This window comes from Lagopus muta, chromosome 1, assembly GCF_023343835.1.
Source record: "Lagopus muta isolate bLagMut1 chromosome 1, bLagMut1 primary, whole genome shotgun sequence".
In the NCBI taxonomy this organism is placed as follows: Eukaryota; Metazoa; Chordata; class Aves; order Galliformes; family Phasianidae; genus Lagopus; species Lagopus muta.
Window position 1 is genome coordinate 170,684,044 of NC_064433.1, and position 22,616 is coordinate 170,706,659.

At 43.5% G+C, this 22,616-nt stretch overlaps 1 protein-coding gene across 5 annotated transcripts; it reads right to left on the reverse strand.

Moving 5' to 3' along the window:
- Positions 1–581: 581 nt before the first annotated feature.
- On the reverse strand, positions 582–15,201 carry SERTM1 (serine rich and transmembrane domain containing 1). Of its 5 annotated transcripts, none has more exons than XM_048948798.1 (3): positions 15,102–15,201; positions 8,986–9,086; positions 582–1,685 (listed from the first exon to the last, which is right to left on the reverse strand). In XM_048948798.1, exon 3 carries the CDS (start codon positions 1,503–1,505, stop codon positions 1,182–1,184), a length of 324 nt encoding a protein of 107 aa, XP_048804755.1. In that variant the 5' UTR covers positions 1,506–1,685; positions 8,986–9,086; positions 15,102–15,201; the 3' UTR covers positions 582–1,181. The 5 variants fall into 5 exon arrangements, with proteins under 5 accessions (XP_048804755.1, XP_048804746.1, XP_048804763.1 ...); XM_048948789.1 differs by having other exon boundaries at positions 15,024–15,185; XM_048948806.1 differs by having other exon boundaries at positions 15,052–15,181.
- Positions 15,202–22,616: the final 7,415 nt, after the last annotated feature.

The following is a 22,616-nucleotide window of genomic DNA, read 5'->3' on the forward strand; positions in this document are numbered from 1 at the left end:
GCAAAAAGGAGCAGGGTTGGGAAAGGTCATCCATCTCTGGCCTTTCCTTAAGCTCATGGAGAAAAGGAGCAGAGCCACTGCCTTTCTTCTTCCTAACTCTTCCAACCCTCTGCAAGGACATGATGCACCTCTTTACTGTCAAAGCTCAGATCTGCCTATGAATGGAACATCTCGTGTCCCCCCTCCACCCCAGTGTGCATGTGTGAAATATAAGGCAAAGTCCACTCCAGTAAACCCTCACCAGACCTAATAATTTCCATTCCTGCTGGCTTTTCAAACATCTTGTGCCTAAAGAAAGGGTAGTTCCAGGAGCTATTTAGCTACTAGCTACAGTCACAGTATATGGATCTCCTAAAAGAAGCCATTGGTTTGTACTGGTACCCAGTACCAATAGGATGCACAATCAGCACAGGAGTTTTGTGAGATGTGTGATTCCGAAGCAAAAGCTGCCCCCCAGAGGAATAAATCGTTAGGCAAATTATTTGCAGTGTAGTCCAAAAATACCTCTACACATTCAGCAATGACCATAGTTATTGTAGTTGCTTTACTAATTTAACCAAAGATTTCAGAGATTTAAAAACTGAAATACAGACAACTTTATCCAGAATGATTTGGAAGTACAAATAAATAAATGTAACATTCTTCAGGAGATGGATTTTAGTTGCATTCAATAAACACCAATAAATACTGAAAAAGACAAGAAAAACAAAAAAGGAAACAATGTCAACAACTTTAAGTTGTCCCACAAACTATATTGATAATTTAAGCTCATTTTTGTTACTTTTGCAATAGAGATTTTATCCTTTTCTAATTAAAAAAGGAAAAACAGCGTATTATTAATACAAAACCAGGAAAGGGGCCACAACTAGAGCAGAAAAAAATGACATATCTACTTAGAACCATATTACAGTTTGGCAGGAATACTCCTAATGAACACCACATATGTGTGAGAAAAAGCATCGCAATTACAGGCATGAAACAATGATTAAGAGTCATTATCCAAAATGCAAATCAACATTAGTAAAAGGGAAAATGAAGACTAGAAAAGGAAAGAAAAAACTAAGTAAACTTTAAATGCCACCTTTTCATCATCGTCTCCTAAGGCAAATGTTGCATGCACTACCTCCCCTAGAAACTAGACAAAGCTTCTCCATGCCCTATATATTCCCTTTCATTTAGTTTCATGAAGAAAGGTTTGAAAGAGCAGACCGCTGGGAAGAAATACTACAGACTTCTAAATTAGTGAAAGAACTTCCAGCATCACTGTTATATTCTGGGTATGAGGAACTGGAAGAAATTATGTTTTTCAGCCTCTGAAGTGCAATGATCAATAGCAAAAGGAGGAAAGCTAAGAGACTGAGGAATATAGAAACATAGACGTAGACGTTGGATAAACGGCCAGCTGATGAATCCACAGATGTTGAAAGCGACGTGGGATACAGCTCCAGAAAAGTCCCATTTTCCATGTTTCCTACAAAACCAGATGAGGGGTCGGGTTCCGACATTTTGGGGTTTGTGTTTTAACAATCACCACAGATCTTGTATTCAGAGGCAGTTTTAGCAGCATAACAAGGGACTTGTTTTAGATGAGCGCTTTTCCATCACAGCAAAGAGGTAACAGTTCAACCAGCAGTCAGATCTTTACTGCTCAAGCCCAGGGCAAAGGAATAGTGTGTTCTTCAGAACTGCAAGGAAAAAAAAAAAAAAGGTAAGATTAATTTACTAGCTAATGTTATTTAATGTGTACCTGAAACAATCCAGTTCTTAAGAGTTGCAATTCTGGAGGCATTACTTAACTACTGTTTCTATTTGCCAAAATACAGGAATAAAGATAAATCCTATAAAATTGACTCTTTCCCAGGATTTCTTTGACTGTAGAACAGACCAATAAGAGTAGCTTTGCACTTTACATGGGACAGGCATACTAGAGTTCAAATTTGTCTTGTGGATAAAAGCTAATCAAGGAATGAAAAACCCCTCTCAAGACAACAGTTTGTCAGCCTACAAGGCGGCTCTACAACACCACTGTGGGTGATAATTCATCACCTTCAGCCACTTATTCCATATTGTCTTACCTGAGCTGACCGGAATGGGAAAATCTGCCAGACCTGACTTCTTATTTATGAAATGGATCCGATGGTTTCAAAGATCAAAATGCACCTCACATTCATAGTGTGAAGCTCATGTCTCAATGGCACACACATTTCAGTGAAGTGTTGCAGCTTTTGACACCTACAAGCAAAACCCTGAGGAAACAAGCAGCCCCAGCAGCTAAGGATAAAAAGAAGGGATTACCCAGGAGCAGCAGAGCTTTGCCTTCAGCCACTTTGTGTTTAAACCTGGAAACTCTGGTGCTCAAGTTCAGAGTAGAACAAGAGGAGTGGACTGAGGTATGCTGAGCTGCTTTTTATTTTAAAACCAATGTGGTCAATTCCCACATGCAGCCTGGAAAAGCATGAGAAGGCTTGCTGGTAGAGAATTGCTTGTAAAAAGCTGACATGCCCTATCTGATTTAAACACAGTAAGCTATTGCCTTTGTTTTGATACAGAATAAATCATGTAAGGTGTAAGCGTGGAGGAAATGAAGCTCATTTTCTCTATGTAGTTATCCACATACAATTTTTCTACCCATCTGTCACAGAATCACAGAATTATAGAATTGGAAAGAACCCTTAAAGGTCACCTGGTCCAAATCCCCTGCAATGAACAGGGACACCTAAAGCTCCATCAAGTGCTCAGAGTCTGTCCGGCCTCACCTTGGGTGTCTCCAGGGATGGGGCATCCACCACTTCTCTGGGCAACATGTGCAAGTGCCTCATCACCCTTACTGTGAAAAACTTCTTCCTTGTATCTAATCCATATCTCCCCTCTTTTAGTTTAGTCAATTAGTCAACCTCTCATTGCAGATGTTTGGGCACAGCAAGGAAAGGAACTATTTCCTCCCCACTAGGAAGGCAATATCCCTACACATCTAAGTTCCTAGTATGGTCCCTCTCATCTTGACTTCACTTTAGGCCTTGTTCTGTGGTCTCAGCTTAATAAAATTATCTCTTACTTACAGTTAGAGGCTTTGAGGAAAATCCTACTGGTTTTCATATCAATGAAGAGAGCAAACTGTCATCAACAGTCAGAAAGACAGAATGAGGACCTTAAAGTAATGATTCAGTAGTCTGTGGTCTCCTTCTGTGTGTCACATAACAGATGAAGTATCTCCCAGTGTTTCCACTAAGTGTCCCAGCACTATTCTAAGCCATGTTCTGCCTTCCATTTTTTTCCTTTAACCTTATTACTTCTGCTAACTTAGAAAAGTTCCTCTGTCTTCAAGAGGGTGACACTTCCACACTTGCTTTGACCACAAAAGTCCCAATCTAAACTAAAGCTCCTTAGGAAATACAAGATACTTTTCTGCTGGTGCTGCTGCTTCTCACGAAGCCTTGAAGACACCTACTGAAAAATGTTTTGCATCTACCAAAGTTATTTGTGCGGTTACTCGCGGTATTTCTGCACTGTAAATTACATTTAGGAGGTCATGCCCCATGCCTCGGCGAACAAAGACAATATTAAGCAGAACGTATACTCTAACCCTACTTTTTTTTAATCCTAATTTATTTTATATACCTCACAATTGCATCTATACAGCTCAATAGAACAAGTCAGGTCTGTTCCTTGGTGCTGAGAACAACTTGCATGGCACACTGCACAAAGATGGCTGATGGATGGACAAGATGGCCAACTTGCAGCTGCCTTTGGGAGTGAATGATGGTCATTGCTAACCTCACATATGTCCAGGCATGGCTTGCAGAGGGCTAGCTGGCTGAAACCATGCCAGGAAGTGTGCTACTAATTCAACACAAGAGCTACTGACAGGCCTACGGCCTGGCCTGGATTAAATTACTAATATATTCACATCCATAATGTTTTGATGGACAAAAGGTTACATTCCAGCTGTTGTTTCATTGCAGAGCTTCTGGTAACCTTCCCAAGTATCCCAAAAGCCTACAAGATACACAGGCGTACAAAACTTGCATCTGCAAATACCAAATAAAAATATTCCTACCCTTGTGGTATAGAACTCACACAGACGTCTAAAATATATTTAAAATAAACAATTTTATATCACTAATAGCATTTATCCCAATGAGAAGCATTATTTATTACAAGCACCTTATGAAATGAATCACAACAGACTGAACAGAGAGATCCTTATGAGATTATAGTCCTTTTGAACTAGCTCTAATTTAGTGATCCAAAATTAACTAACAGAACAACAATGTTCATTTCGTGTTCTGGAAGTAGTTAAGCATCTTACAGCTAATTTATCCTTTTTAAAAGATAAGCTTTGATACAGAAGATGTTTATCCTTGATTATTCGTCATAATGAAAAGCAGATCCATTAATAATTGAATTTTCCTATAATAACTTCAGGAATTAATTCACATAAATTCTTTAATATGGCAGAAGTTAAAAGCCTTTAAATTCTTCACAAGTTTGAAATGTGTGTTCTACTTTTACCATTAATGGTTTTGGCCCTGATACAAGGAAGAACTTTGGCTTAAGACTTCCTTTGAAGCAAGTAAAAATTTATAGTCTTATAGAGGACTAATCAGAAGCTTACAGTTAAGCAGAGATCTGAATGCTTTGCTAGATCAGAGCCCTTATAGGTCTTGCAATACCAGCTGGGCTATTTTTAACTGAGTATTTTGTGGTGAGATCAGAGGCACCATCAACTCTGATTCCAAATGACGATGGCCCACATTCCAGCTGCATCACTCACACTGCAAAGGGATGTAACATGTGACCGGATCTCATCATACATCTTCAGCTAAGGTGACTCTTTAGGTAATGTTTTTGGAAGAGAAAAAAAGCAAACTGTGTTGTTTTAATCACATGTTTAAAAATATACACCTGAAACACTGGGTTTTGCTGAGCCTAAAAGCTTTACAAACCATCTGTACCCAACTGAAGTAAGTTACCAGCAGTGCCCCATGGGAGCGTGACCATATCGTGTCCTAACATCTGAACAGCATTCATAGGAAAGGCATAACGAATATACAGAAATAAAACAGATCCAACACTGAACCCTGATGAAGTTCCCTGACGTGATCCCCGCACTGCAGAAAGAGCTAGAAATCAGACAGAGCAGCTCAGCTGGTGACTGTCAGGTGGAAGTGCAGTTCTGGACTGAATGCAGCTACACAAACCTCTGCCATGAAGCAAACCAGGCCTTCTAGCTTCGAAGAGCAGCTCTATCCTGTGCACTACAGCCACCACCTTGGATCAGGTTCCTGCTCCTTCTGAAATGAGGAAGTAAGTAGTGCAGCCATTTGGCTCTCTTCTGAGATCTAGTCCTCCCAAAGGAATAGCCCTCAGTAAAGCCAGTTGTTGGCTTCACCTTCTCACTTTGTAAACGGGTTTGTGTATTTCTGAAAACTACACAAAACAATGTCAAGGCCAAACCTGGTCCCAGCAAAATGATTATGAAGTTTGTCTCCGACTTCAAAGTATAATGAGAAAATTGGAAGTGGCTAACTTCAGTAAACCCGTTGCTTTCTGAGACCTGTAAACCAATCAAGGGATTCAACTTCTGTAGCGGTCCATACTTTTCCCCTGTCTACAGCTAGAAAGCTGTGTTGTCCTTAAGCTAAAAACTAAATTTAAAGATCTACTGCTGAATGACTGGAAATGAACTCTTACTCTAAAAGCAGAAAACTGTGTTCCTCTTGTTTTTCGTGGTGCTTCTTGAATGATTTCTGGCCACAAGAGAACTAGGACCTATCTGCAGGAAGACTCAGTATTTGTGGTGTAGCTGGATTCAGATGACCTTCTCAGAGGCACCTCTGTAATCCTCGGACACGGATGTGCAACTTGAGGAGCCTTCATGAATCACTGAATCCAATCCCACTGCTGCCCCAGGCCATACATACTCCGTCTTTCCAATCTGGCTGAGTTTCCACCCTGCTATTACTCCACTGTTACACCACTTTGCTGCTCTGATGGATAAACTACTGACACAGATGCACTACAGAAAAAGAAAAGAAAAAAAAAAAAAAAGGCACAGACTCCCAGACTTCAGCTCCGCTCTCTGCTGGCTTTAGATATAAAAGACAGAAAAATCTTATTCTACTACTTCAATCCCCAAATATGAGGGCCAGCACACAAGGCTTTGTCAGATACACGTTGTCCTTTATACACACTTTTCAAACAGACCATCATGCAAATGTTATCCTCCATTTGTGCACTGTTACTCCATTCATGTCTTCTGTATAAATCACTTTTCAAAGGTGGTGATACTCTTATTCTGAGAGCAGGGCTACCTGACAGATACTTCAAGCAGCCCCAGTTGGTTTGTCATCTTTTATTTTATCCTATGGTAAGTGGGAGACAGACAAATTGACCTCCTCAGAAAGCAAGATAAAGTGGAGAAGTGAAGATTAAGAAACTGCTACTGTGTTAGAGCTAAATCCCAGTTGCCATGCAGTAGCATGTCTGTGAAGGTGTGCCAAAGCTATCAACTGCTTACATCTCTGATGGCACCTATCATAAAAACTACTTCTGAAAACTGCAGTGTGGTCAGGGGTGGAGGTCTCATCAGTCAGCATATATCCAGGGTGCTATACATAACACATGCAATTTAATCTTGAACACTGCTGAGACATCAATCATCTCCCTGTTCAACCTAAGGTGAATTTTAAATGAGACTGTAGTGCTATCCAAGAAGTCATGAAGTAAACAGAGAGCTTTTACATTTCCCAGCGTCATAAATCCTTTACTATGCAGTTGCCTGTGCCGTATGTCTCTGAATACCTTGATGCAACAACTCTATTTCTCCAGACAAAGTGAAATATAAGTTAATGGGACATACTCTCACACTGAGTGCCTAACAGTGGGGAACAGGAAGGAAAGGTAAGTCCAGTAGATTCATTTTCTTCAGAGTTTATCAGCCACAGATAAACACTTTGTTTTCTTGGCTCTTCCTGGCTTTTTGTGACTACAGACTGACAAATACATTGGTTATTTCATAGGCTTCAAAGTCTTTAAGCAGACAGACAAACATCTAGGGAAATCAGCGTTTTTAATTTTGGGTAAATAATACTTTTGTCACGATCTTCCATCAGCTTCTTTACAGGTAAGAAGGTATCCTAAAAAGTCATTTTCTTATTGTAAACAACTCCTAGCAGTGGAGAACTTAATTTGCTTTTGCAATTGTTCCAACAGTGAGCTGCCTTTTCCCTTCAGACATCAATAGGGGATTCATCTGCCTTCCTTCCCTAAAAACTTCAAACCATTTTGAGTGATTTCAGCCCAGAGACAGAGGATAAATCATGGAATGGCTTGGGTTGCAAGGGACCTTAAAGATCAGGCAGCTCCAACCTTACTGCAATGGGCAGTGCTGCAATGAAAAAATTAGGTTTCTGCAATCTTCTTCAAAACAAATGGCTCTGGGGAGGATAGGGAGTCTTTCAATGAGCCAGGGAAGGACTGGTGAAGCTCACCCATGGGCATCTGTCCACAGAGCCTCAGTGCACAGGCTTCGTTCCCTCCATGCACACTGTCATTCCAGAGATCCAGCTCCCCTGCTGGCAGATACGTGTGTTCTGAAGGACACAGAGGTGCAGATGGAAGAAGCACGCTTGCAGTGATCATGTGTGTGAAACAGAGGAAAGCACAGAGGGAGTCAGGGATGGGGCTGCTCCCTGCATTGCTCACAGATGTGTTCTCTGCTTTCTTTTGTCCTTCTGGTAAGTCAGAACCAAGAGTGAGTAGATAATGATATCATCCCCTCATGACCTGGGAAAAAACTCCCTCTCCTTCGTTCAGCATCAGAGCAGACCTGACAGGAGAGTAATTGTGCAGCCTCCCAGAGGACAGCACAGGTGATGCCTGTTCTAGTATGAAATCTCCTGATGCTTAAAGATGCCTCCATCCTCAGCCCTATTATTATGGTGCCAAAAGCTGGCAGCAAGTTTTCACTGGATCTGTGAGAGATTAAGACTTCTCACAACCCTTGTCAATTTGATATAGATATGAAGGCCAGGCAGCTTCTTGTTTAATTGTCTATCTTCCGTCCCATCACCTTTGTTTTATGCATTCATTTCCTTTGCCATATAGGATTATTTCACCACAAATGAACAACTTGCAACACAAAGCATTTAATGTCATTAAAATACCTTTACGTGCTCATACCAAAGTACTGATTGGACTTTACATACAGGGAACTCTCTGGCCTTGAAAAGTAGATTGCTCTATGCTGGAAAAATGTGTAATTTTAACATTTTGTAACCAAACCAGACAACAGTGCTAGACAGAAGAGAAATTAACAATAATTTACTTGGTTGAAAATGTAGAAAGTGTAGGTAGGGAAGCCAAAGTATGACATCTCGCTTGGAGTTTAGCAAGAATATAATCCTTAATTCTTCCTTTTCTTTAATAAATGCCTTTAGCAACTGAAAAACCACAAGTACACAGGATCTTGTATCTTCATGTCTCTGGACTCTCCAGGAGCACAGAATCCCTTTACCACTCTGCCTGAGAAACAGGATCAGTCATCTACTTACTCAGTATAAAAGTGCACACAAGGAAAAGGAAAATCTATTTCCTGCCACAAGCAAAGTCTTTCTTTTAATTTATGATTTAATTGCATCTTTTATTACAATGTGATTTAAATTTATGATTTTAAAAATCTATGAGGACAACAGTCCAGATGGCTTGGTTGCAGGTCAAAATCAAGTTATATTTTGTTTGGGGTTTTGTGTGGGGACTGGGAAAAGGAACCCCTCAGAGCTATACGGATACTCAATTAATTCAGATGGGCTCAAAATGCCTTTATCATTTACATTTCCCATGCATCTGCACACTACAGTTATTTATATCAATGCAAAGCAAAGCCATTGTGACCTGAGATCAGACCTAAAGCTTCCACCCTTTCAGTCACTGTCAGTTGAGTACGCTCCTTAAAATATATAGGCAAAGAGAAGGAATACTTACAAGCAGGATGACAGAAGAATGCAAGCTAGAAGTCCAACGTACCAGATGTGCTTGGTTATCACACCCAAATCTAAAGGGACTGCATGCTGAGAAAAGCCTCTCTAAAAAAAGCAAATAAATAAAAGATGAAGAGTTTAGTAATAAATACATTAATTAAAGAAATAAACAAACAAACAAAAAAAAGAAAAAACATGGAGGAAAAGTACTGAATGTTGATTCTTTCCAGTGCCAGAAATTTCAGAGGAAAACAAAGCGAATGGAGTCTAGGCATGTTTTTCATTTCTGCTAGCCACATTTCTGCTAGCTGTCCACCTACAGCACTGCACATATAATATAAAAATCACACTTATCTCCTGATCTGTGCTTTGCAGACATGTCTCAGTAATACCCTTCCCCTCTTCTTCTGCAAGGTGCTCCTGGACCAAGACACCCTGCTGTCCCTTGGCACTGCTATAAGCACAGGAGCTGTGTATCTCTGTTCATTTCACATCATCATCTGAAGAATCCTGCCAGGAATCAGGTCCTTCTATGTTACACACCATCATTTCTTTTTCTCTTTATTTCAGACAATTTGCAGTTTAAATTCACTTACCTGAAATCCCCAAACTGAATATTGTATGTACACATGGAGAGCTAGTAGATTTTTGCATTCTAAATTCATTTGATACTTCAAATGAAAACCTGGCCCCTGAACTGCCTTTAATAAAGCAAACTAAATTGATTTTATATTTGAAAAACAATCCCAGACAGCACAGATTAAAACAAAGCATGGTCACTTTCAAGAAGATATTCCTCTCCAGGAGAGAAGAGACAGTCACAGTCATTACACATCTCAAAGCACTACCCTTTCAGCACATTTGGTTTGAACTGCATTAGAGAAGCAGATCTCTGGGGATGAATGTTAATGCATTGTTATGTTGCTTTCATCCCTTCCATCACTGAATCACTTATGGTTTAAGCCTGTCCAAGTTCAATAAAGAAAATTATCTAGTGCAGCTGTTAAAAGTCAGCACCATTGAAATGCAAATGTTTTGATAACCCCGTATTTGATAACAGTGACTATATCACGATGTTCCACCTAGAGAGAGGCAGACAGCTTACTGACCATCTACACATCAAGGAGGAGAGGTGTGAGGCTGCAGTTAAAGCCTCAGGTTGGCATCCCCAGGGCTGGACCCAGCTCCTGCTTGGGCGCGAGGGCAGTGAATGCACCTCTGAGTGGTGGAGCACACAGGCTGAGGCAGGTGCTGCTGGTAGGATGGAGAGGGGAATGCAACAATCCCTGCTAAGCTCCTCTCTTGCAAATCTGCCTCTTGTAACAGAGTTCCATCCTATGCCTTGTAATTTAATCTCCTCACAGTAGAGAATCTTTCTCTTCCCTTTGTTTCTTTCAGAATGGCTGCCATGGGGAAACTGGCACAAATCTCTGCAGCAGTGATTTTAAACACAACAAATATAAATGGTTTTGTTTCTTTTCCAGCTCTCCTTTGTCTCTGCAGGAGACATCTCCCCTGACATGCACTGAGCTCTGCTCTTGCCCATCCAGCCCTTCACGTGATACAAAACCCGTCTCCAACGAAGCGAAAGGAACAGAGCCTACAAAACCTTGAGCTGATAAAACACACCAGAGATGCAGTATGAAGCTTAACACCGCTCCCTCGGGCCGTGCCGCTATCACAGAGAGCAGAGCTCAACGCTGCCCCTCTGCTCCCTGTGTGGAGCTGCAGCTGCCATCAGCTCCTTTGCTCTGGGCTGAGCAAACCAGCGGCTTCAGCTGCTCCTCGTATGCCTTGCTCTCTAGATTCTCCACCATCTTTATAGCCTGTCTTCGGGTGTTCTCCAACCATTTTATGTCTTTCTTATACTACTTTTGCTCCCGTTGGTCACCTGCCAAATTCAACCAAATATTAAAGACATTCGAGCTCTGAAAGCTTAGTGACAACACAAGAAGAGGAGACACCGAGGTTCAAACAGCCATTTGGTTCCCCCTAATGGCTTTAGATCTCACTACTTGTCTTCTGCAGTTAAATGCAGACCCAGATGCCACAGCCAAAGCAACAGACCCCTCAGTGGGTGCTCCTGGAGGCTGCAGGTTGGCAAGGAGATCCAGTGCAAGGGGAGAGGAACCCAAAGGGACCGGGATTCTTTCATTTCTGCATTTACAGAACAACTTTTTGTCTGATCTTTGGCAACCTCAAATTTGAAAGTTTTGTCTGAGTAGAAAATCTAGTGTCTGGTGGAACATTTTCACAAGGCAAAAATAAAGGAAGGCCAGAAAGGCTGTTTCCCTCAGTGGAAATATAGAAAAATATCTGAAAATATTTCAGCTGTTTCTTCTCAGCTCTCCTCTAACAGCTGTCATCCCATTCCTGCTGTCCCTCTCTGCAGAGGCTGCAAATAGCTCTGCAGAGGATCCCATCCAGAGCATGAAGTCACCCAGTACGAGTGCAAGCGAGGAGCGATACAATTAATCTCAGAGCAAACAGAAGTTAATTAAACTTTGTTAGCTGGTGCCTAGTTCTTAGCAGCAGCTCCCAATCACCAACTTTTGTACTTGCAGCAAGGGGACTGATGTGGGGCTCCATGCTTGTGGCCAAAGACTCAGAGCAGTGGAGGACAAGCAGCTCCCCCTGAAGCTGCATGGATTCCCAGTGGGACAAATCCTCAGCACCATTTACTCAGAGAAAAACCTATCAGATAAAACACCCAGCCCCAGGCAAGCAGTCCTGATTATCCAGGCTGGCTTTCATTCTCCATTGCACTCACCTGTGAAGCTAACACCTTGCAGGGTTTCTGGTTTGCATCACTGCTGGGAAAGGGGAAAAAAACCTTTAGAAATACCAGACCCCATCCCTGTCACTACCAGAAACTACTATTTAGCCTAAGAGCTAAATATGGATAATCTGAAAGTGAATGGATTTCAGGTCTCTGTTAACCCTAGCAGTGCTGCAGCATTATATCATGCTGAACAGTACGTGGCCCTGAACCAAGTCAAGAGGGTTATCAGCCCCTAATTAGTGACACAGTTATGCAGGATGTGGTGTCCAGAGAAAAAAGAGAACACTTTCCTATTGTAATAGGTAACACACTGCTTGCAATATATATTATAAGAACAATCTGAGTATACAGCCTGCATGAAGCCCTCGAATATCAATCAGACTTCGCGTAAACCTTAGAAATCCTGGCACAACATAAAGCTAGGACAAAAACTGCATGATGTATTAAACAGAACTCTTTATTAATGCACCATCTTGATTCAAAATCTCTTCTCCCCAGAAAAGCAGATTCAGTACCGACAATGTTCTGCAGTTCACAACTCAAATGCTCATGGATTTGGGCACAGATGTACAATCACAGTAACTGTGCTCTCCATAACTCTGTTTCTGGACTCAACATTCCTGCTTTGATTCTCTGTGTCCTCTCAGCTGTATAATGGAAAAGATCTCCATCCTTATCCTACCAACACAGGCAGCATGCCCTGCCCTGACAGAGAGGCTGTGACATTACCATCTGTATGGGTGTGTGCATAACATTTACATATTTTCATTGCTTGCAAAGCAGTGTGCAGTAACTGACACAGTGATAAAACTCTGTTGCAAGAGTCACTGCAGCGAACCAAGCTGTGATGTGTAAGCATAAGGGGGCAGGGTTGCACCTGAAATGTCAAAAGGAGCAAGTGCAGAGAGCTAATGCTAATCACAGAGCATGGAAGGACACTGCTGCTGGTGCCTGATAGAGTTATCTGTGCGACACTGCCTCTCAGGTGTCCCAGTCCTAGAGGACACCATTGTGCTCAAATCCAGCCCCAGAATAATTCCAGTGACAGGGATGTGTTGCAGCGCAGTGAGGGCTTCTTTCCACATCAGACAGCCAAAGAAAGCATCAAAAGTGGACGTGCTGGGACGTATCAAAGAAATTAATGATGTGATAGAGAAGGCACCTATATGACAAGGAAGCACAAGGCAAAGCTCAGGGAAATACAAAGGTGATAGGAAGGATGATGGATGCTGGGAGCACAGGGTGATCAAAACCCAGGGTCTACATCTTGGAAAAGCAGGAGAGCTGGGATGTCACATATGGGACCCACGCCAGGACGCTGAATGCTGAATGCGAAGCTGATGTGTCTGATGCAGCAGGGAAAGGGCAACAGACACCAGGATGACAGAGAGGGGAGATGCAGCCAAGGCTCAGAGGTGGCTTTTTGCAACAGTGCTGCAGACAGGCTGTGCCGTAACAGGATTTCCTCTGTGCAAACCAGGAAAAGGAGGCAACTACAGTCATGAAGACACAGGGGCAGGAGTGCTTGCAGGAGGATGTTACAGAGAGAGACGCAAATGTCACAACTTCTCAATATTTAAATTCCAAGCCTCAAACCCTGGTGGAACATCAGTAACTTCTAGACGTGCTCTGTAGCTGAGCTAATTCCTCTTATGCTCCTGCGTCGATGGGGCGCCAGGAGGAGAACTGCATTGCTTCCTGCCTCTGATGGGGAATTCACAGAACACCATTTATAATTTGCAGTGCACCACTAAGACCCAATTATGAACCAAGACATTTGGCAGACACCAGCTACCCCGGTCAGCCTTTTACGTCTGAAAAGGTTAACGAAATGCAAATAGCAATAACTTGTTATGCCAAATATTTCCATACACGTGCACCCACCAAATGGGTGATGATATCAGAGTATGCTTGTATGCTGAAGCAGCCCAGGACCCCTTCCTCGTCAGCTCCAGGTGCAGCAGCATTTCTCCTGCTGACAGCAGTGCAAGCATCCTGGACATGGCAGGCAGCAGCTTGCAGGCAGGCATGCCTGCACGCCAGAGCAGACACACAGCGATAGCCAGCAGCACCATCCCTAATAGGGACAGGCCCTTGTAGACAACACAGCAGAAAGCAGGAGACCGATTTTAGGCTGTTCATCATTTCAGACTGTTCAGGCTCAGAAAACTCAGCACAGGGTCAAAGTGACTGCAGAAAAGCAAAATAGTACAGAAACAGACATCCATCCTCTAGTTGGATCCTTTATTGGAATAAAGCTGCCAGAACCATGTACCTGCTCTGGACTCTGGATTTCACACAGTTCTTTTATTCATCTTTGTCCCGTTCTGCTATAAATATCTACAAATTACATTTAATAATACTCACTATGCCTTCCTAATTTTCTTTACTTACGTACATGCTAAGAAGTCTGGCACATGCCCAGGCTTTTAGTAATATTTTCATCATCTCCCTATCACTACCACTTAACATCTGCAAGGATGGGAAGAGTTTGCTTTGCTTCTTCTGTCCCAAACTTTGTTACCCCACTGAGATGATATTGCAACAGCCCAGAGCTCATAGCTGGGCACAAAGTCTTTGGAAAGGGCGCATTTCTGTGCATCCCTCCAGGTTTATTATTCCAGACTGTGTAATCTAAGCTCTGTTCATCTCCCAGCCCACAGGATAGGTGTCTTAGGATTCATTTGCAGAGGGAGCAGTTCCTTTGCTGTCGTCTTCCCACAAACTGCAAACGAGCACACGTGTGGCAACCACCCCTTGTGCCCAAAGAGCCACCGAGGGGATGCACAGTGCCCACCCAACGCTCTGCACCATCCGAGCCCCAGCTGCAGCGTCTCTGCGAAGGAGAAAGCAACCTGTGCATCCCTGCTGCCTGCCTCCAGCCAAAGCCATTCCTCCGAAACGAGAAAGTGCTCCATCCAAGCACTCTGACAACGCGCGGGCTCGGGAAGGACAAAACCGGGATCTTGCCACAGCACCCTTGGGACCAACCAAACGCGGGCCCGGTGCACACCGAGGTCAAACTCTCGTGAAAGGCGCTCTGGGTTCTGGCAGGAGGGCACCAGGTGACCCGGAGCGGCAAAAGCGGGGCAGCCCCCGCAGCTCCGAGCATCAACACCAGCGGCACGGCCCCGCCAGCGAGCGGAACAACAGAAAAAAAAAACAAACCCAAAAACAAAACACCAAAAAAACCCACAACCAATAAAACAAAACCCAAGCCAAGTGCTGACCTCCCTTAAAAGAAAAAAACAAAAACAAACCACAAAGCCTTCAGGGAGAGAACCAGACCCGCAGCAACGCCGGGCTCCGAGGATCCCCCTCCCTCCGGCTCCGCTCACCGCGCCCGGCTCCGCTCCGCTTCCGTCGCGGCCGCCCCAGCCCGGCTCCGGCTCCGCTGCCGCCGCCGTCCCGTGCGGCCCCGCAGGCAGCGCCGCCCCCGGCCCGCCCCTCGCCCGTCCCTTGCTCGCGGGCGGCCCCCGGCCCCGGGGCGGTGCGGTGCGGTGCGGCCGGAGGAGGGGAGCAGCCGCCTCGGGCCCGACACCATCGGGAGGCGGGTGCGGTGAGCTGCGGGGTCCCCTTGCAGATTGCCCGAAATCTTTCTGTTCCGCTGGTTTTTGGATGTAAGTCATCACTAATGCCATCGTACGTGCCCGTCCTAACGGCTGGCGCAGCGTCCCACGGCAGCCCTCTAACACGCAGCTGACACGCACCGCTCTCCAGCACCCGAGGCTGGTCTTTGCCCAAAGCAAGCGGGCAGGCAGCCCATGGGAAGTGCAGGGTCTCCGTGGAGGAGTTGTCAGCACAGGGGCAGAGCAAAGCACTGCGGCCAGGAGCTGGGCCCCCACTGAAAGCAGTTTTCCTGGAAGGTGAAAACAAACTTGTAAGTGTCCTTCTGAACACTGCTCTGAGTTTTCGAAACAGCTGCTGAGCCCCTCAGGGATGCTTTGCCATCGTTGACACAAGAGTAAAGGGATAGTTGTGCCCAGAGCAACTGAGACAATGCCTAAAAAGTGTCATAAATGAGAACAAAATCTGGCTTTACTGGTTTATTTGGAGAGTGGCATAGCTGCAGTTATCACGTACTCTGGAATCATAAATATTGGGCAATTTTTCCTGGCTAGGACATGTTCTCTGCCTGGGGACATTGGGAGAAAAGGCTCAGCTGGTTTCTTGTGCACTCATCTGAGCCACGACGATTTGTTTTGGACCAAATGACTTTACTGTGGGTTATAAATCAGTGGTGAGCGGCATGAAGAGCAGATGGGGAGTTTAATGCAACCTCTGCAGCTCAGCCTTGTGTCTGGCTGATGTCCATGCGGAGTTCTGAAAAGGTTGTTGGGAAAGGTTGTTCTTCATTTTGAATTGCTTTTTGTGAGCTGCACAGCTTAGGATGTGCTGCAGAGGTACTGCCATGTGATGGGCTTTTGTTCATACAGGCTGCAAGAGAGGAGCAGATTGGGATGCCATGACATCGAGCTGGTTTTGGATGGAATAACATGCTTGAATAAGTAAATGCAAGAAAAAATTTAAAGGGAAAATCATTCACAAAGAATTAACCAAATTTCTCCTTGATGTTAGTGGCATACAAAGAAGATAGGTTTGACTTTCAAGTGGCAAACATGCTCTTTCCATATTACACCAAGAGAAAGGAAGTCAGAGGTTTTGGTTGGTTGATTGGGTTGTGTTTAGGGTTGGCTGCTGGAGGGGAAGAGTCATGTCTATGGCGTAGGAACACAAAAAGAGCAGAGAATCAGATTGTGTTGGATGCCTCATTCCTAGAGACATTTAATGTTGATCTGGATAGGCTCTGAACACCCTGATCAAGCTGTAGGTGTCCCTGTTCATTGCAAGGGGTTGGGCTCAATTCAGTGATTCTATGATTCTATGCTATGGTATCACCAGCCTGAAAGCAGACCTCTGGTTCAGCTCAGCGTGCAGCAGCTGCCAAAAAGGGCACATTTCACAGTGAGCTGATTGACTGCATGAGCTACTGAGGCAATAACACACTAAACCTGTTGAAACTGTAAGGAAAGAAACATTGAGGACACCAACTGCATTACTAGCAATGATTGGATTATAGAGGTGAAGAATCCTGCCATAACCATTTTAACAGAAACACTGAGAACTTGCAATATCCTTTCTTGTTTGCATACTCTGACTCCTTCAAGCAATCCTCTGTTCTAGATGCCACTAGCTGTAAACAGATACAGATGATGATTGAAATTCTCATATTGATTTGTCATATAGACCATGCTCTGAGGCATGGGAGAAGCAAAAGCAGTAAAGCAAAATGTTTGCTACTCAAAAAGAGAAAAAGACAAGGATTACACATTTTTGAGTTAAAAGGGACCTTTAAAGGTCATCTAGTTTAACTCCCCTGCAGTGAACAGGGACACCTACAGCTCTATCAGGTGCTCAGAGCCCCATCCAGACTGACTCTGAATGTCCCCAGGGATGGGGCGCCCACCACATTTCTGGGCAGCCTGTTCCAGTGCCTCTCTACCTTTATTGTAAAAAGCCTCTTCCTTATATCCAATCTAGATCTTCTGTCTTTTAGTTAGAAATCATTTTCCCTTGACTTATCACATCAAACCCTGCTGTGCCTTTCCTTCTTATAGCCTCTCTTCAGATACTGAAGGCCATTGTCAGGTCACCTCAGAGCCTTCTCTTCTCCAGGCTGAACAGCCCAGCTCTCAGCCTGTCGTTGTAGGAGAGGTATTCCATCCTTGGGATCATTTTTGTGGTCCTCCTCTGGATGCACTCCAACAGCTCCATGTCTGTCCTGTACTGAGGACTCCACATCTGGATGCAGTACTCCAGGTAATGTGTCACAGCGCAGAGCAGAAGGGCAGGATCACCTCCCTCACCCTGCTGGCCACGCTGCTCTGGATGCAGCCCAGGATACGGTCAGCTTTGGAAATGCTTCTTCTCATTACACTCCAATACACTCATTACACACAAAAGGAGTGAGGAGAATCCTAAGTGCTGGTGAATGCATCAGGCATGGTCACTGGTGATCTTGAACTTCAGGGGAGGCTCAGAAGCTAGGTGCAGACCTACTCAGGATATCTCACGTGTGCTAGGACACACCATTCTAGCTTATACAGCCACGCGAAGTGCCAGGGCAGAAAGGTGCTTCTCATTGACATTTCTGGATGTCTTTTAGCATGGGTTACATCACTTATATCCTATTGCTCATTGTGTTTGTGTGCTGTGAGCTGCTCAATGCCATTGCTTAAAGCAGTCCCAGGGGACTTGTCAGCAAGATACAGCTTTGGCAGTGCATCAGGCCCTCACACAGGAGGCTGGTGGTGGGAAGCACTGCTGCTAAGCAGTAATTAACTCATGCTTCTATTGCTCTTCTTCCTTCTTGCCTTCTGAGCAAACAGCACAGAGTGAGCTGGCCCTTCCTTAGGACAGGCTTTTATGAATAATGGATCTCAAAACGTTCTTCAAAGCCAAATGTTTGGTCATTGAACACAGAAAAAGAAACAGGAGGGCACAAAAGATATTTTCAGAGAAGCTTTGAAAAATGGATGAAGGAGCAGCAAAGCAAAAAAATGTGTGGGTATCTTCCAAGTGACAAGAGCACAAAAAAGTCCTTTCAAAGCCACTATAAATATATTTTTTTCATGCTACGGTTAGCAAGGCACTGATTTTGCCTTGAAGTCCAGAGCAACAGGCTGGAGGACTGGAAGACACTTTAGGTGGGTGTGGGGAACTCTGAAGTTCTGGAAAAGGCATGGTGATAAGATGTGAAATGATCGATGCTTAGTCCAGCTGGGCTGTGTCATCTTAACTGCCCTCAGGCTTCCCGTCAGACATTATGTCTGAAGTGGACTTTCTGCCATAGAGTAAAGAACAATATAGGAAAATTTTGTTGTTGTTGTTATTGTTACTGCTTTGAAAGTTCTTGATATATTTCCCTGTACTTGCTCCAAGGCAGCAAATGGTGCACTAAGCAAGCAGCTTCATTATTCCCCTGCATTACTGCCAACAGAGTTGCTGTATCGCTCATCAGTATGTTTAGGAGTTGCTGTCTGCTTGTTTCACCATGTCTTTTCCTCCTTAACATGGTTTGCAGCTGTACCACAGCCTGGGGAACTTGGGCTGAAGAAGCTGATGCAATCCCAACCTTCTTTGGGCTTCTACAGTGCAAGACTCTGAACTTTTCCTATTGTCATGAAATTGATCAACACAGAAATGTTTTATCCAAATTTCTCCTTTTATCTTCCTGGTTAGGAATGATACCTGGTTCTTTTTGTCTTCACCAAGGCACTGTAATGTATACACTGAAGCACTTGGTTGGATGCTGCTCACTAAACTGCACATCATAGTCATTAGGATTAGGCTTTCTGGAGTGTTTAAACTCAGCTGTCAATGGAAAGAGGTAAATGACAATGAAATCCTCCAGAGGGAGTTGTTATACATGGAAGTCTATGTAGTTAGTCTATGTAATTAACATGAGTTAGGTGCATGTGACCTTTTCTGATAGCCTTAAATCCATTCATTTTTCTCAGTTTGAATGTCTGGGAAATCTAGGGACTAGCACAGAAAGGGATACCTCATTGCACTCAGACACAGGCATACAGCAGTTTAAATGAACTAAATCCTCCCCTGAAAAATCAGATCCTTGGCTGTCCAGCTGAGATATACACTGCAAACATTTACATATAGAGAACTCAGGTCTGCTAAGAGCCAAGATAAAAATAAAACTCTATGCAATTTGGACAGATAGTTCTTTCCTAGTAAACACCATCACCTCCAGTAAGTAGCTACTCCTTCCCAAACATGACTGTGTTCTCCAGCACCTGAATTTGCCCTCAACTTGTAGCACTGTGTTCAGCATATATTTTTGTCTCGAGTTTTTTTTTTTGTGAACACAGAGGCTGAAAGCTAATGAGTTTGCAGGGGAACATTGTAGGATACTGAACAGGCTTCTGTGCAACAATTTGCATAAACATTGCAGTTTAATAATGGCCAACACTGCAAGTAGGAAAAGTCTTTAAAGACCTACTGAGCCAATATTTGACTCCTAATTCCTCCATCAAAAAGAAGCTACTGATTAACGCAGGGGCAAGCTAGTATCCTAAATGATTCTTAAAGCTCAATTGACTCTATCATTAGATGTTTTTAAAATACTTTCAGGCCACTATTAGATGTAGAATACTCCCAACACCTATAGTCTTTTTAATTACCTGCAGTCGCCACTAAAAGTAGTCACCACACAGCTCATCCATTCCCTCTGTGCTTCCTACTGATCCACTTAGGAACTCTGCCATCAGGCAGTCAAAGGAAGGGTTATCTTTAATGAGAGTCCTGCAGAATAATGGGCAGCTCTTTTCCCTAAATGTCATTTGTATAATATAAATCAATTGAAATGCTAATAAAAGGACAAGAACCTCACATACTGTGGGATGAAGCTCTGGCACAGAACAGGTCTTTTAATAGTTAACATTTAGCATGGAATCTCTTCAATGTTTCTCAGTCAGCTCTTTGTGTAGGACAAGTCTGCATTGAGGTGTGTTGAGTACATGGATAATGTCCAAGGTCAGCCAGTGCTGTCTTCTGGTGTCCAGCTTCTGGGAACTGGGTGCAGAAGCTACCAACAAAGCCAGGTGGGGAAGTTGCAATGAACTCCGTACAAACTGTATGATAAGTGGTGTGTGTGATTTCTGTTTTATGTAAGGATTGGCAAAATCAGATTTAACCCATTAATTGTGGCATCATGGGTCTAACTCAGCTGCCCACAGAGAGGCATCCGTGATGTTTTAGGTGTCAGAGGCGTTCTAGAGTGATAGTAGATAAGACAATTTGCACATTTCTCAGCTGGGAGACAAGAGGGATGCAGAGGGACATCTCCAATGGCATTGGCATACAATTGGGCTGAGCATATGTGCTCCATTGTCTGCAGTGGGATCTTGGGCACTCAGCTCACACAAGATACCTGTAAATATGTGCACTCAAATAGGTATTCTGAGGGCAAGCCAAATCCCACCTTTTTTTTCTTGACGACAGAGCACTGAAATGGGTGGAGTTCTGGGTCCGCATTGATCTCTGCATAGGAACAGAAGAGCTATGAGTGCCAAACCAAGATTTCCAAATTCCAGCCTTATTCTGTACCTTTAGCCTCCCTGCAAACCCCAGCTTCTTCCAGATGTACTCCATTGCATGGGTCAGCACAGCCCCTATTTTCAGTGCGGCGTGAGTCTGTGGGGTCCCTTTGCCCCTTGTCAGGGAGTTAGGCCAAACTGAGCTGAACCATGGCTGTACTCAAATGAAGTTATGCACTTATACGTACCTATGGTCCTTACTGATACAGGCAATTGGTTGTTGTGTTTGATTATATGCATGTACCTTTTTCCATATACAGCTGAAAGTCGGTTCCAAACATTCCAGCACAGTTTCGGCTGCACAGTGCGTTTCCTCAGTTTCATGACTGTATTCACAAAAATAATGAGCCAACACTATTCTCTGTTATAGTTTCTGATACATTTCCAGCTCAGAGCTTCTCTCCTTACAATGTCCTTCTAGACACAGTTCTGTATTAGCTCTTTCCACAGACTCACTTGGCTGTTACCTACATCCATGGATGAATGCTGTATATACCCTGGACAGAGATACTCTGTAATCTTTACCTCTGATGTCTTCATGTTGATGCCATTTTCAAAGATAGCAATGTAGCTGTTAGCTAATCAGGACTCAGTAAGTCTGATCCGCATGTGCTCTACAGCCAATTTATATCACTCTGCCAGAGCAGAAGTACTTTAGAGTGAGTACAAATGTGGTCTGAGCTGATTTTAATGCCCCATTACATCACCAGAGCATTCCAAAGTGGCCAAAACATAAATGAAATTCAGGACCTCTATCACAGAGGGAAATGATCCAGTAAAAAGATGAATCTTTTGTGCACAAAATAGTAAAAGCAGTGATCGCGGAGACAAATCTCATTGGGGCCTCCTGTCTGAAACCTACAGAGCTGGCTGAGGAGCAGACTGTGGAAGGGAAATAAAACCAAAGCACAAGACACGCCTCATGTGGCGATGCCTTTTACCCAGAGAATGAAGCACAGCTATGGTGTCCCATCTCCTCATGCGTGTCAGATGAAGTGTTCCCAAAGGGGTCTGGATCTCTTTAGAAGATGCTTCTTTATTCCCTCTCTTATTTTTATTTTTTTAATTTTTAAAACAGTAATAGATTTGAAGCAGAGGAAAATGTAAAGCAATCTAAGGGAAGAGGGTCGATATCATTCAAAGTAAGAGATTTTTTTGTAATTTTATATCTCAAAGGTCAGTGGCTGCTGTTTCTTTTTATCCCCAAAGGGTAACATTGCTGTATCCAGCGGTGCCCTGGCTTTGTCAAAATCAGAGGAGATCTGTGAACTGTGTGATGACCGTAGCTAATTATTCAGAGAGTGGTAACATAAAATGCTGTGGCATTGGCACTGAAGTAGAATAATTCTAATAATGTAACCGATCCTTGAGCATGCACCCAAACAAGGCAGCCTGTATGCTGAGGAAATTAGCTTTTCATCTCAACCCTATAATGAAATTCAGTTTCTGTCACCAAGAGTGAAGAAATAACAGCTGTTCCTTCCTCTTTTTGTTGTCCAAAATTCAACATGTTGAGGTAAATAAAAAGTGCATTTCCTATCAGTTCGAAATCTGATAATACCAAAGGTAAAGAACCTGAGGTTAACTTGGACCTTTCTTCCCAAAGGCTTGCCAATGGCAAGCATAGTTTTCAGAGCTTTAATTTATTTTTTTTTTTAGAGACAATGTTTAAATAAATTCTGAGAAAGACTGAAAATGCACTTCATAAAAGAGGAGGAGATTCTTTTGGCATCCCTTGAC

Bases quoted from the DNA above. Each gene is read 5' to 3' on its own strand.
- SERTM1 (XM_048948798.1), bottom strand. From the start codon at position 1,505: ATGTCGGAACCCGACCCCTCATCTGGTTTTGTAGGAAACATGGAAAAT.